The sequence below is a fragment of the Lepisma saccharinum genome, chromosome 10 (assembly GCF_977018435.1).
Source record: "Lepisma saccharinum chromosome 10, izLepSacc3.1, whole genome shotgun sequence".
Taxonomy (NCBI): domain Eukaryota; kingdom Metazoa; phylum Arthropoda; class Insecta; order Zygentoma; family Lepismatidae; genus Lepisma; species Lepisma saccharinum.
This window is the reverse complement of record NC_139238.1, coordinates 47,966,689-47,979,499: the sequence shown is the minus strand read 5'-3', so window position 1 is coordinate 47,979,499 and position 12,811 is coordinate 47,966,689. Positions and strand designations below refer to the sequence as shown.

The 12,811-nt window shown below is 39.4% G+C and overlaps 1 protein-coding gene across 3 annotated transcripts in view; it reads left to right on the top strand.

Annotated features, from left to right (window-relative positions):
• LOC145993903 (uncharacterized) overlaps positions 1–12,811 on the top strand; it is a 50,090-nt gene that overhangs the window by 20,152 nt on the left and 17,127 nt on the right. For all 3 annotated transcript variants that reach the window (XM_083129812.1, XM_083129813.1, XM_083129814.1), the window contains exon 4: positions 1,732–1,857. In XM_083129812.1, coding sequence (XP_082985938.1) covers positions 1,732–1,857 — 126 coding nt within the window. The remainder of the gene's footprint in view (positions 1–1,731; positions 1,858–12,811) is intronic.

Below are 12,811 nucleotides of genomic sequence, written 5' to 3'. Positions count from 1 at the left end.
CCGCTCTCCTCCAATTTCGCATGTAAAACTTGATAAAACTTTACGGTGAACGAAAGAGCATGAAAGATCAACATTCCTCCTTCGACAAGCTTTATAAGTTAGCTGCAGATGCACAGTGATCAGAGACAACTTTAAAATTAAATTTAAATGTCATGGCTAAACCGCCACTGACCCTGAGCTTATCAATCACTGCGGTTTGACAAAATTTAGGTGAAACTGTAAAGCTCTCGCGTTGCCGAACGTTCAAGATCAAACAATGTACATAATTGTTTGGTAAAAATTTTAAAACTCGATAAGTGTACTCTTCACATTTGATTTTTTTTTCATTTATCATGAGATGGACCTAAGGGAAATCGGTAAGGACGGAAAAGATTAGATTGATCTTGTCCAGGATAGAGACAAATGGAAATCTTGTGTTGCTGCAGCCATAAACCTTCGGGTTTAAGAAAGCTAGAGAGTTAGTTTAGTTAGTTATTCATTTAGCATCGCTTTTCTGCCACTTTTGGCTAATCAGGACAATGAGGATGAGTACTGAGATGAAATATGATGAACGAACACTCCCAAAGAACACACACGTGCCCAGGCCGAAATTCGAACCCGGGACCGCTGGTTTCGCGGCGGCTTTGCTAAGCACTCCGCGAAAGAGGGCGGTCTTTAGTTTGGTGCGAGCGATCCCGAGTTCGATCACCGTTGGTTCCGAAATGTCGGTGTTGACACACCATCGTGAGGACAATTGGATGCCTATCTGAAAACGCTAACAGTCGAAAATTAGTCTTTGAACGAACCTTGACACCCAAAACCGTTTTTATTATTATTATGAGAAATGGTTGGACGTTCTTAGTTTGCAGTGTATGGATTTAAGAAAAGTAACCTCTCTCTCGCCATGTTACAACGGCCCATGAGAGCGGCTTTTCCACTGGGTGACGTTTGGTCAACGCGTAGAGTCCCATCGCCGCTGCTTTCTAGACCGGAGCCAGCTACTTCTTTTCAAGTATCTCGCCAATTGTCCACACTATTCTGGATCAACACCGGTATTATGGGTGGGGTGTTCCCACTGGGAATCGAACCCAGGACCGCTCGCACCGAAGGCAAGAGCACTAAACATTTGGCTAGGCGGGAACCATAGGAAGAAGTAAACAGGGAAAACAAGGGTATTTTTTCGAAAATTATTCTCATCTTAGATTATTGAGAGTCACTGCTAACAAGGTTCGTATGTACAGGGTGTACCAGAAGTGATAGCGCAAACTGAAACGGTGAAAAGTAGAAAAAATAGTAAAAGCAAGAAAGTTTCAGTAATCATGAAGTCGCAAACGAATCGTTTGCGAGATAATTGGGATGTATGTTTACGATCCACCACTGACTTGATTGTTTGTACACATCGTACGCTTGTCACTTTACAAGTGACATGCCTGTTATGCCTTCCGTCTTGTACAGGACTTATGGTTTGTTTACAACGCACCCTTTCGGCAGTGTTCAGTTTTAAACCAAGAAACCTCGAAGTGCGCAAGGAGACAAGCGTACGGTGTGAACATGTTTACTGAGATGCTTCTACTGTCGTGTGCTTTTCACCGTTTCAGTTTGCGCTCTCACTTCTGGTGCACCCTGTATAGGACTAGGCACAATTACATGATAGAAAATTTAAATGATGATGTGGTACTGACGTTTCGGTCATGCTGTGTTCAGCACAAAGGAACAAAAAGCTATTATTATTATTATTATTATTATTTTCAGTCTGGCAACCGCAGAACCGGGGTGTCCTGTGCCAACTGCCAAACAACCAACACTACGCTGTGGAGAAGGAACAACAACGGGGAACCAGTGTGCAATGCATGCGGCCTATACTACAAGCTGCACTCGGTAAGTACCTGCACTGATTTTCCTGAAATTTTCTGTAAGTGAGGCGAAAGAAATTCAAAACATATTGCATATCATCTGTAGTAACATACATTTCCTATTTTATTGATTCCTCAGAATTGCTGTTTTTTTTAGAAAGACTTCCAGCGTTTTTTGTTATTCTTCTTTTGAGAATTGAGAGATGGTAATCCAAGTATTCTGAAAAAAAAAAAACAGCACTGAAATTGATAACGTTTTTTGTTGCCTCAGGATCTATCCTAAACGACTAGGTTAGGTTAGAAGATACTAACCTGATGTGACCAGACTTGTCGATTGAAAAAATATTTATATGAAAAGTTTCGACGAAGCTACTGCAGAATAATATGAATAAATAACCTTAAAATCAGCAATTCATTTTACACTACACGTTATCTCATCCCAAGTGTGAAAAATAAAGGAATGTTACGTGTGTGCTCAATCCAAGGTCGTTTCAATGTCATCCAGACAGTGTATGCTTGCTAAAAATGTACAAGTGCGCTACACTCTAAAAATGTGTATTAAGGTCATAAATAACATGGGGGGAGGGAGATGCATCATCTACTCACGGCTATATTTCCAATTTTCATGTTAATAATAATAACAACAACAAATATAATATATGCACATGAAAGAGTAAGTTTATTATACACAGTACACATTGTTATAATATCATCTGTTCAACAATTTTCGGTCTCGATTTGTCACTCTCGTTTTTTAAAACTACCACTGTTACATTTTAAAATAGTCGCATTAAAGTATCCACGGGCATTTTTCTTTTTGTTGATTAGTTAACTATATAAATTTGTTTCAAAATTTATTCTATTTTATTTTTCGGGTATTTTTATTGTCTTTAATCTATCTTCTTCTATACAGGGCGTCATTGTAATGGCGCCCACGGAAACGTATAGAGGACATAAAAACAAACGACTTTTCTCAGTAACATTTTTCTCGTTGGTGCATCATTTCGGCGCTACAGTCGTTCAAAAAAGCCCGTTTTGCCGCCTGAATGCTGGTAACCACACACATCATTTGATTGCATTTGTGACTTCATATTCCGTCGTGAACAGAGGTGTTCACCCTCCGGAGGGCGACCCTCGTGAGGGCAGACCTCACCCTCACCCTCACCCTCCGGAAGACTTGTGAGGGTGAGGGCGGTGGAGGGTGAGGGCAACTGCGATCTCGGAGGGCGAGGGCGGTGGAGGGCGAGGGCGAGAGCGATGTCGGAGGGTGAGGGCGGTGGAGGGCGAGGGCGACTGCGATCTCGGAGGGTGAGGGCGGTGGAGGGCGAGGGCGAGAGCGATGTCGGAGGGTGAGGGCGGTGGAGGGCGAGGGGGACGTGCGATCTCGGAGGGTGAGGGCGGTGGAGGGCGAGGGCGAGAGCGATCTCGGAGGGTGAGGGCGGTGGAGGGCGAGGGCGATTGCGATCTTGGAGGGTGAGGGCGATGGAGGGCGAGGGCGATTGCGAGCTTGGAGGGTGAGGGCGATGGAGGGCGAGGGCGACTGCGATCTCGGAGGGTGAGGGCGGTGGAGGGCGAGGGCGACTGCGATCTCGGAGGGTGAGGGTGAGGGGAGGTTGACTCAAAATGAACACCTCTGGTCGTGAAGCGATGCGTTCCAGGGTTGTGAAAAATGACATAGGTACAATCAGCCACATTATTTACCGTAAAACAAAACGAGAAAACACGTTCTGTAACCTAACAGGAAGTAAACAAACGGTACGAAAAATGGTAGAAAGAAAATATAATTCAAGTGGAAATGGTCATATCGAATTTTGTCTCAGCTTACATGTCAAATATTTGCAAATCTAGTTACCAAGTTGGCATCTATCCACAATTTAGTCTAGCCACTTCGTTCTTCTGATACTAGTTGTCTGTGACACACTGAACAGATGACAAAATAGAAAAGAACTCAAAATTCCAAAGGTAAGCAAAATATAATATAATGTATATTCAGGGAATTATGAGGCAAGTGGCAAAAATGGTTGAAAATACACGGATATAAGTAGTAGTAAAACAAACTCTCCGGCGACTGTTAATCTACGCACCGGATATACTTTTACATCTAACAGTTTGCAACTGTGAACAGTGCTGTATACTCGCTACTGATTCATCATCATCATTAGATTGTTACTGTGGTTGTACGTGTTTCAGCCGTAATGTAACAACGTGAACCTCGGATACTTCAATTATGAGCACAAAAGTACCACAAGCCATCTGGACACAAACCTCTAGATATCAACCTTGCAGCGAGATTTGCAAATATAATTGATATGTACCTGGGCGTAAACAGCCACGTGTAAGCTGTAAGTCCAATAAAATTTATTGTTATTGATATTTGACACGTAGGCTGATACAAAATCCGATAATGACACTTCATTTTGAATACATTTTTTCACCATTTCTCATATCGTTGGTTCACTCCCCCTTCCCCTAAGATGACTGCTGATCTTCTGGCTGGTAGCATACGATGTTAGGTCTTCTGGACGCGTTTCTCGCTTCGTTTTACAGATAATAATGTGGTTGGTAGTTTGTCATTTTTCACATAATTTGTGTATTACTTGCAACACTGCCGTGCGCTGTTTCGCAGCAGGAAATGAGGTCACAGATACTATCAAATGTTGGGTTTGGTTGCCAGCATCCAGGCGGCAAAACGGTCCTTTTTGAACGGCTGTAGTGTCGAATCGACGCACCAACGAGAAAAATGTTACTGAGAAATGTTGTTTGTTTTGATGTCCTCTATACGCATATGTGGTCCGTGGGCGCCATTAAAATGACACCCTGTATATATAAAAAAGGATGTATGTGTGTGTGTGTGTGTGTGTGTGTATGTATGTATGTATGTATGTATCGTAACGAACCTTAAAGTTCGTGGGATCTTACAAGTACCTAGAATATTAACCAATTAATCAATGGGTGATGTAAGTTACCCATCATTCATCCTCTGATGAGAACACTCGTCATTGGCATGACGAGTTAACGCTTGGCAATGCGAAAGGTACAAAATCACACTAAGGAACTGAACTACAGAAAAGACAATGGTCACTCGTTGGGTTTTGTGAACCGTTGAACCTCAATCATGGCTGGGTGTTAGGATAATTACCTGTCTATCTGAAGTATTAAGCTGAATAGAATATGCGAAATCCTCTGTTAGCTTCTCCAATTCGTCGACCAAAGCGTCGTTCCGCTTCTGACCTACTGCTCTGCTAAACACCTCTTCTCTCAACTCCAATCCCAAAAGTCAGTCCCCTCTCAGCTTGTCTCACCTCTATATGACTAGGCCATCGAGCTCTTCCTCTATGCCGAATCGTGTTATTAATTGGCGCTATGCAAACCGCTGACTCCATAAACAGAAGGAACTACCTGTTTTCCTGAATGCTCAGGAGGTTTCCATAGCGCAACACTGTGCATTATAAACATGCCTCAGAGGCTTGAGACAACTGAGAAAAACAAGTGAATGCCCTGCTCAACGTGAAGCGTTCAGAGAGACTTAATAAAATAAACATATAATCTTAGGGATTGATACGGTATGTATGTATGTATGTTTGTTCCGGCATAACTCTCGAACGCCTGGAGCGATTTCAACCAAACTTGGTACACGTCTCACTTGCAATCTTAAAAGAAATACTGTTCGGGTAAAACACCCTTGGCATGGCAACCCTAAGGCTGGGGGTTGGAAAGCGGTGACATGTACAAATAATCGAAAAGGACCGATATTAGCAAGGAATCAATAGTTTTCGGAGTCGCTAAGATGAATAGTGTCACTCCCAATGCTGTTCAACTCAAAGACGCCCCTGGAACCTTTAAGGGTGGGGATGGGAATGGGTGACATGTAAAAATAATCGAAGACGACCAACATTAATGTGGAATCTATAGTTTTCGGAGTCGCTAAGATGAGCAGTGTCACTGCGAATGCCGTTTAACTCCAAGGCACCCCTGGCATCCCTAAGGGTGGGGGTGGGAAGGAGGTGACATGTAAAAATAATCGAAAACGACCGATATTAGTGTTTAATCCATGGTTTTTGGGTCGCTAAGATGAATAGTGACACTTCCAACGCCGTTCAACTCCAAGATACCTCTAGCACCTCTAGGGGTGAGTGTGGGAAGGGGATGACATACAAAACGACCGATACTAGTGTGGAATCCATAGTTTCCGATTCGCTAAGATGAATAGTGACATTCCGAGTGCCGTTCAACTCCAAGACAGCCCGTGCACCCCTAGGGGTGGTGGTGGGAAAGGAGGTAACATGTAAAAATAATCAAAAACGACCGATATTAGTGTGGAATCAATAGTTTTCGGGTTCGCTAAGATACATAGTGACACTAGGAATGCCGTTCAAACACCTGGCACCCCTAGGGGTGGGAGTGTGAAGGGGGTGTCATGTAAAAATAATCGAAAACGACCGATATTAGTGTTTAATCCATATTTTTCGGGTCGCTAAGATTCATAGTTACATATATTTTCCTTATGGTATTAGTAGAGGCACATATTTTTGGTAAATAAAGAAGCAAAATTTCGGTACAAAAGCAGAGTCTATTTCGGGTTCAAAAGCGGTAAATAAAATAAAATTTCGGTGTTATAGCGGTGAATCACATCAAAAGTGCTATATAAAATGACATTTTGGTTTTAAAATTGTGAATATAATCCTAAATTTGATTTAAAACTGCACTTATTACACAAAACAAACTTATCCCTTCTAATAGCACCTTTACGTAGTTACCACAGTATTAAGTTTATTCCTGTGTAAAGGGGTCCATTTTTGCTTCTCAAATATTTACAGCAGAATTAATCAATTTTCCGTAAATTGCATAACTCACAGGATACTTCAGACTTAAGAAAGTGTCGCGTCGGTATACGTATAAACGGTAAATTTCGTGTTTAAGAGTATATTTCGCATTTTGCAGTTCATTTCGCATTATTTCGTGACAAATCAGGGTAGAAAAATGCACTTCACACCTTTCAGAAACATGGAAAAGGAACATTACAGCATGTTATTTCATATTTTGTGTTTTCGTCAAAAACGCAATTTGCATGCCTCTAGGTATTAGCTCATGATGTATTAGATAACAATGATAATAATAAGAGTAATAGGCTGACTATGTACAACTATGACTACATATACACGTGTGTTCTTTCGATTATAGTCCGCACCCCACACGCACCCCTGGATAATAGATTCTGGCACCACTTATGTTTTGGAACTTTTTTTTTTTTTTTTCATATTCTGACTTTCAATCCATTTTCATTCTCTCTCCACAGTTCATTGTTTTGTGAGTGACTCTTCATCAATATCATCAAACAACTACTCATCATCATCGTCCCAATTAGCCAAAAGTAGCAGAAAAAGCAAACTAAGAACAAGAAAAAATGCAATAGAATAACAAAACATCAAGCCAATGAATGTGAAACAAATTAAGAAAGTTAATAACATGCTCTTTGTCTAGTTTCATGCTTTATTTATTTTATACTGCCTTTTAAGTGCCTTGTTTTAATATCTATTGCGAGCCTATTTTGCAACTTTTAGTGCATATAAATCCACATCATACTTACAAAACTTGGCTTTAAAACAAGCTTTGTCATGTGTGGGGGTTAATATGTGATAAGTTTAAGGGCTCTTGGTCTCATTTGGCATGCCACGTGGCGCACCAGTAGAGAATTATCCTTGAAGTACGTGCAGGAGTGATATTGTACTCCTGTGCTTGTTCATACCTTATGATTTGACTGAAAGTGAATTTGAATGTTTTTTTCAAGTTGTAATTACTTTTAATATGTTTCATACTCTTGAAACGATAATGAAATATAAATTGATTTTTGTGAGGAAGGGCTGTTTCAGGATTTCTTTTCACACTATCTTCGTCACACCACTTCAATAATGAACTCCTTATGTCGTTATCACAGGAAAGCAAATATAAACGTTCTTATCAGACGTCTTTTAGAAGCCAAAAGGGGTTTTGTTGAAAAACGTTCAAAGATCAATGATTGCATCATATCTAGGTGTTTCAATAACATGTCAGATAACGCCAAAAGCACGTGAAAAGAAAATTGGCACCTAGTAATGGACCTCCAGAAGTTGTAATGCAAGGGAAAAATCAGTTTCGGTAATTTCCTATCAGATTTCGTCCGAGAAATGCGTGGGAGAAGTGAGGGAAGATCATATTGTTGACTTGTAGGTAAAATATTAGAAGGTGTACTTGAAAACGAAACATTACGGAGACAGGATGTTCTCGTCGGTTTGGAATGCAGACCTTACAAATTCCATTACTTGCCTCGTCCGTGGAAAGGTACCAGCCTGACAGACGGATATGAATCGACAGGTATTGGAATTTGTATAGCGAAGCAACCGAACCGATCTGAGAAGATCGGAAGGGAATTTCAGCATCAGTATTGGATTTGGTTTTGGTGAGTGAACATCGAGGAAGACAGGGCAGGTATGTACCTGGAGGACGGAGGCGTCTCTCCGAACTTAGAATGGTCTGAGCCTTGTTACTGAACCTCTCGCTAGTACCTTTTCTTACTTACACCCCGGTAATAAAATAATGAAATAAGGGAAGGAGGAAACAATATACGTATCCACTAGAATGTTTGTGTTAGCAAGGTTTTATAACTAAGCCCCGCGACAGGTTAAGTTTGCAGCAACTTTTCACATATATAGACACAAACTTGCGCGCAGAATATAGTTCCGCTGCAATACTGCCGATTTTGTTACTGTCTGATATGAAGATCTCCGTGGTTAAGGTAAGACTGGCACAGGAGATGCTGAGCGCCGTTCTAGCGTGGATTAATACATAACATCTGCTGCAAAGTTAACCTGTCGCGGGGCTTAGACGCGTTTCTTGTTTATCTGAAGCACGTTGTCACGTTCCCTTCAGTTGGTTTTGAGGTCTGGCAGTTAACTGGACACGAACCACCTCGGTGGCCAAGTGGTTTGAGTGTTCGACTCACCATCTCGACACAGAAGGATCTCGACCTGGGTGTGATTGTTCTTTTTCCTCCAGATATTTTATTTTTTATTTATTTATTGAACACAAGAGGCGAATGTCCAATTTACAGTGTTCTAAATGATATATATATATATATATATATATGATATAAACTACATAAACTACTAAACATAATAATATAAATTACTATTTGAGAAGAGTATTTACAGACTTACACTTTTAACTATTATTTTCTCAAGGGGCTCTTTATATCCAATTTTTAACTCTTAGGTAAGAATTTTAGATCAGGGGCTATTTCCCCCTATACGCTAAAGGGTGCAAAATGGCCTTACGTGCCCACGCACCCAAAAAATGTTAATCAATCATTATCAATCGTACAGAGAAGTATTGCATTCTCGTTTATTATTATTTAATGCACTGATTCATAAGAATAAAGCATTTAAGCCTCCGCCATCCGCGTCCTCATTGCAGCACAAATGTCCCGTGCGCGGCACTCCGTGACGCCTCATCAAAACCAACGATATTTACGTGAATTATTGGTGCAAATTGAGGTTGAATTACACTAGAACTTGCTGGAAATCAGGAGAAATATACATGAACGCAAACATGTTCATTTCGGATATTTTTATCAGCTATTAAAAGAAAAGCAAAAATATATGAAAGAGTCTCATAGAATTACAAGCTTAGAATCTTGAAGCAAATGCACCAAAATATTATTATGAAAGTAATTAAAACTTTGGCATATAATGAGGACACTAAAAAATTAACTCACCATTCACAAAATTATCGTAGTATTTTCCAAAAATGTTGAACGTATTTTTTGTTATATTTGAAATATTTTTCAAATCGAATTGAAATCGTACAACATATATGGGCGTAGAAAGGAACTATTTGTTCCAAACCTCTTTGTCAAAATATTACTGACTCGCAGAAAAAGCAATCAAATGTAGAAAACACAGCTCGAAGAAACTTACAAAATATTTTTAAAATGTTCAAATCTCAATTTGTGTCTGGTACTCTTACGAGGTATACGTAGGAAAAGACATACTGACTCAAATATAAGGAACCGAATGTTGTCACTTTTCAATATCGTTATTTTAACAGCTCCGACATTTCGTATGGGTACTGCAGTGGTTTCTGCATACAAATAATTTGCATTCCGAACAACGTACCGTGGTTTTATTTTTCTTATTTCCCCAAAATTCATGGCTGGCATGCTGTGATTGAAGATATGAAACGTTCCCGCGCCAAAGGGGGGCCGGTCACTTCAGAGGCTTGTAAGTAAATGAAAGAACGGCAGAAAAAAGTCGCCAACGCCTCTATGTTTGCGGGGAAATAGTGAAGACAAGTTACCTAGTGCTATTCCGACCATTATTGCGCTGGTAAGCAAAATAATTCAAAATTTTAAAAAAAGGCGCCACTCGTTGCTGCCGCGCGGGTTACGGAGGATTAAACTAGCACGGAATATTACATTCACTTCTTGATAAAATCGAATTAATGATATCACTTATTACAATAACAACTCCTCCAGCATCGAAACCCTCATGAATTTAAATGGAAGAACAGTTGGCTGTTGCGTGGAAGTGCTGCCATGTGCAATTGGCTTTGCATGAACAGCCCCAACGCACTGTTCGAGTTCTTGTTGGGCCCACACTTCCCCCTGGGTTCATATTACAAAAGAGAATGAATGGTTGTTTAATAATTCAAGGCGATCTCCCATCATATCTACGTATGAATGGTACAGACTACAAAAAGATCGTATCCGAAACGTAGGAGTTAGGAAATAAAGTGTGGTTAAAAGTTCATGTGACACAGTACAGTCACAGACACTTCTCGGTTCTAATAACTCCATGAACTTACAATGGGATCATTACAACCCAGAAGTGTATATTGAATATTGCTCCTTCAACCAACCCCTGGGAAATGTGCAAACAGCAAACAGACTATGCAGAAAAGTTAATTAAAGATTTCTTCATTTAATACTACATTGTCCAGTTAGAGCAATAATACAACATATGAACTTCCTTTTCATGTAAAAAACTTAATCCTCAGTAAGGTAGCTAGAGTTGGTTATTTTTCACATTTTTTAAGGTGGACATTAATTGCCTCTTGACATTTTGATATACCTATGTAGATAGAACAGATTCCTTGCAATAATTGTCTTTTATTTGTGTTCGAATCGAAACAAGCTCTTTCCAGAGATGTCACAATGTTTCCCATCACCTTTTCACTAAACAGTTCATTACAAGTGAAGAATGAATGTGTTGAAAACGTTTGTAGAAAATATTGATTTATTTACTACAAATAGGCAAATCATTTCGGAGCAATTTACTTATACGAAATACATCTACTGGAAATATGATAATCTTAAGTTTCTTTACCACACTCACCTATTGCACTTTATCACAATGTTACACTGACAACTTACGAATGATTCTGCCTACTGATATTCACTAATTTATTTTGGGTTCATATAAAAGATATAAATGGTTCTGTTATTAAATATAAAATGCAGTAATTCCCGAAGTACATTCGAAGAACTACTTTTGGCGCCATTTTTCAATATGGTGGATCTGACTAATATGTCTTTGTTCTCAGTTTTCCCGCCCTCGTAATCGACAAATCAAAACTATCTCTTCAGCTAATAGTAGAATTGTGAGTAACGGATACATGTGGTATCGCCCTGATAGAATAATCACACTGAACTCTGATTTTAGATACAAAACAGCTGTTCTAAACATAAACGTCTCTATTTACCATGTCACAATCTGTATGACCTAGAGATAGAAACAGTCAAATCTTAACTCAACTAGGAAATGGCTACTGTTTTTTGGCGGATAAGATTGGATAACAGAAATCTCATCTCAGGAATGTTCTTAGGATAAGTTAAGAAGAAATATATTAGGTGGTGTAGGGTCCTAATCTTAACTTTCAAATATCAAAACATATGACTGAACCGATAATAATACATAGATATAAGGTAATCAGCTTATTTTGGGAGATATTGGTAGATAATTATTTATCTCTAGAAATAAAATATCAGCTGTTTTAGTACTTATTGTAGAACTATTGCTGTAAATAATTTGAAATTTTGTAATATGTTATACTGAAGGGAAATGAAATGTTATGTTTTTGATACGTTGACATGCAAGCACTGGTGTTGTATAGAAAAATAATAGCATTCATAGAAATAGTGCATGAAAGAGCCATGAAACTACATTATGTCTGACAAAAATTACAGGACAAACTGTAAACAGCTCAACTTTACACGAGGTATCGACTGTTATTTACAAAACGACCTCAAGGCTGCAACACTGATTACAACACTATTTTTGTCATCTTGAAGATGGCACCTCATGCATACACATGCACCAGCAAAGAGATCAGTGGTTTCTTGCCCTCTGGAAGCCTAAAACGTATAGACATTCTACGGCAAATGTAAATTAAATGTCTCTTTGTATGTTTAAAACGCCAGCAAGTTTACAAATAAAGGAGGAAGTTCGACAATGGCCTCAGTCTGCAAGCAGATGGGTGGAAAGACCTTCGCGGTGGCTCATAAGTGACTGCACATAAATTCCAAATACTCTTCTTCTTGAGGTATAGAGCTACTAACTCGGACTTGAAAATATATGTGGATCAGCATGCAGCAAACGTATTCAACTTTGCGTGTAGAAATAAAACACAAAAAACAAATTAAGGTTTTAATTTTAATGTCCCTCGTAGTTATGGTAAAACATTGGAATCATATGTATTCGATTCTTCAGTTTCCATTAGTGAGTAAATAGTGCAGACATGAAAAACTAATTATTCTAGCATTTAATTAAGAGGAGTACCCAAAAAACCTGCAGTCACTATTCCTAGAATAAGCAGGGACTACTATATTTGTGATAAATGGCAGTAGTAAGGAATGAAGTAAACGAGGAGATGTAGGACTTCCATGACTTAAAAACAAGATTAAGTGAAAGTAAGGTGACGGGTCTGTCGCTAACAGATTACTTCGT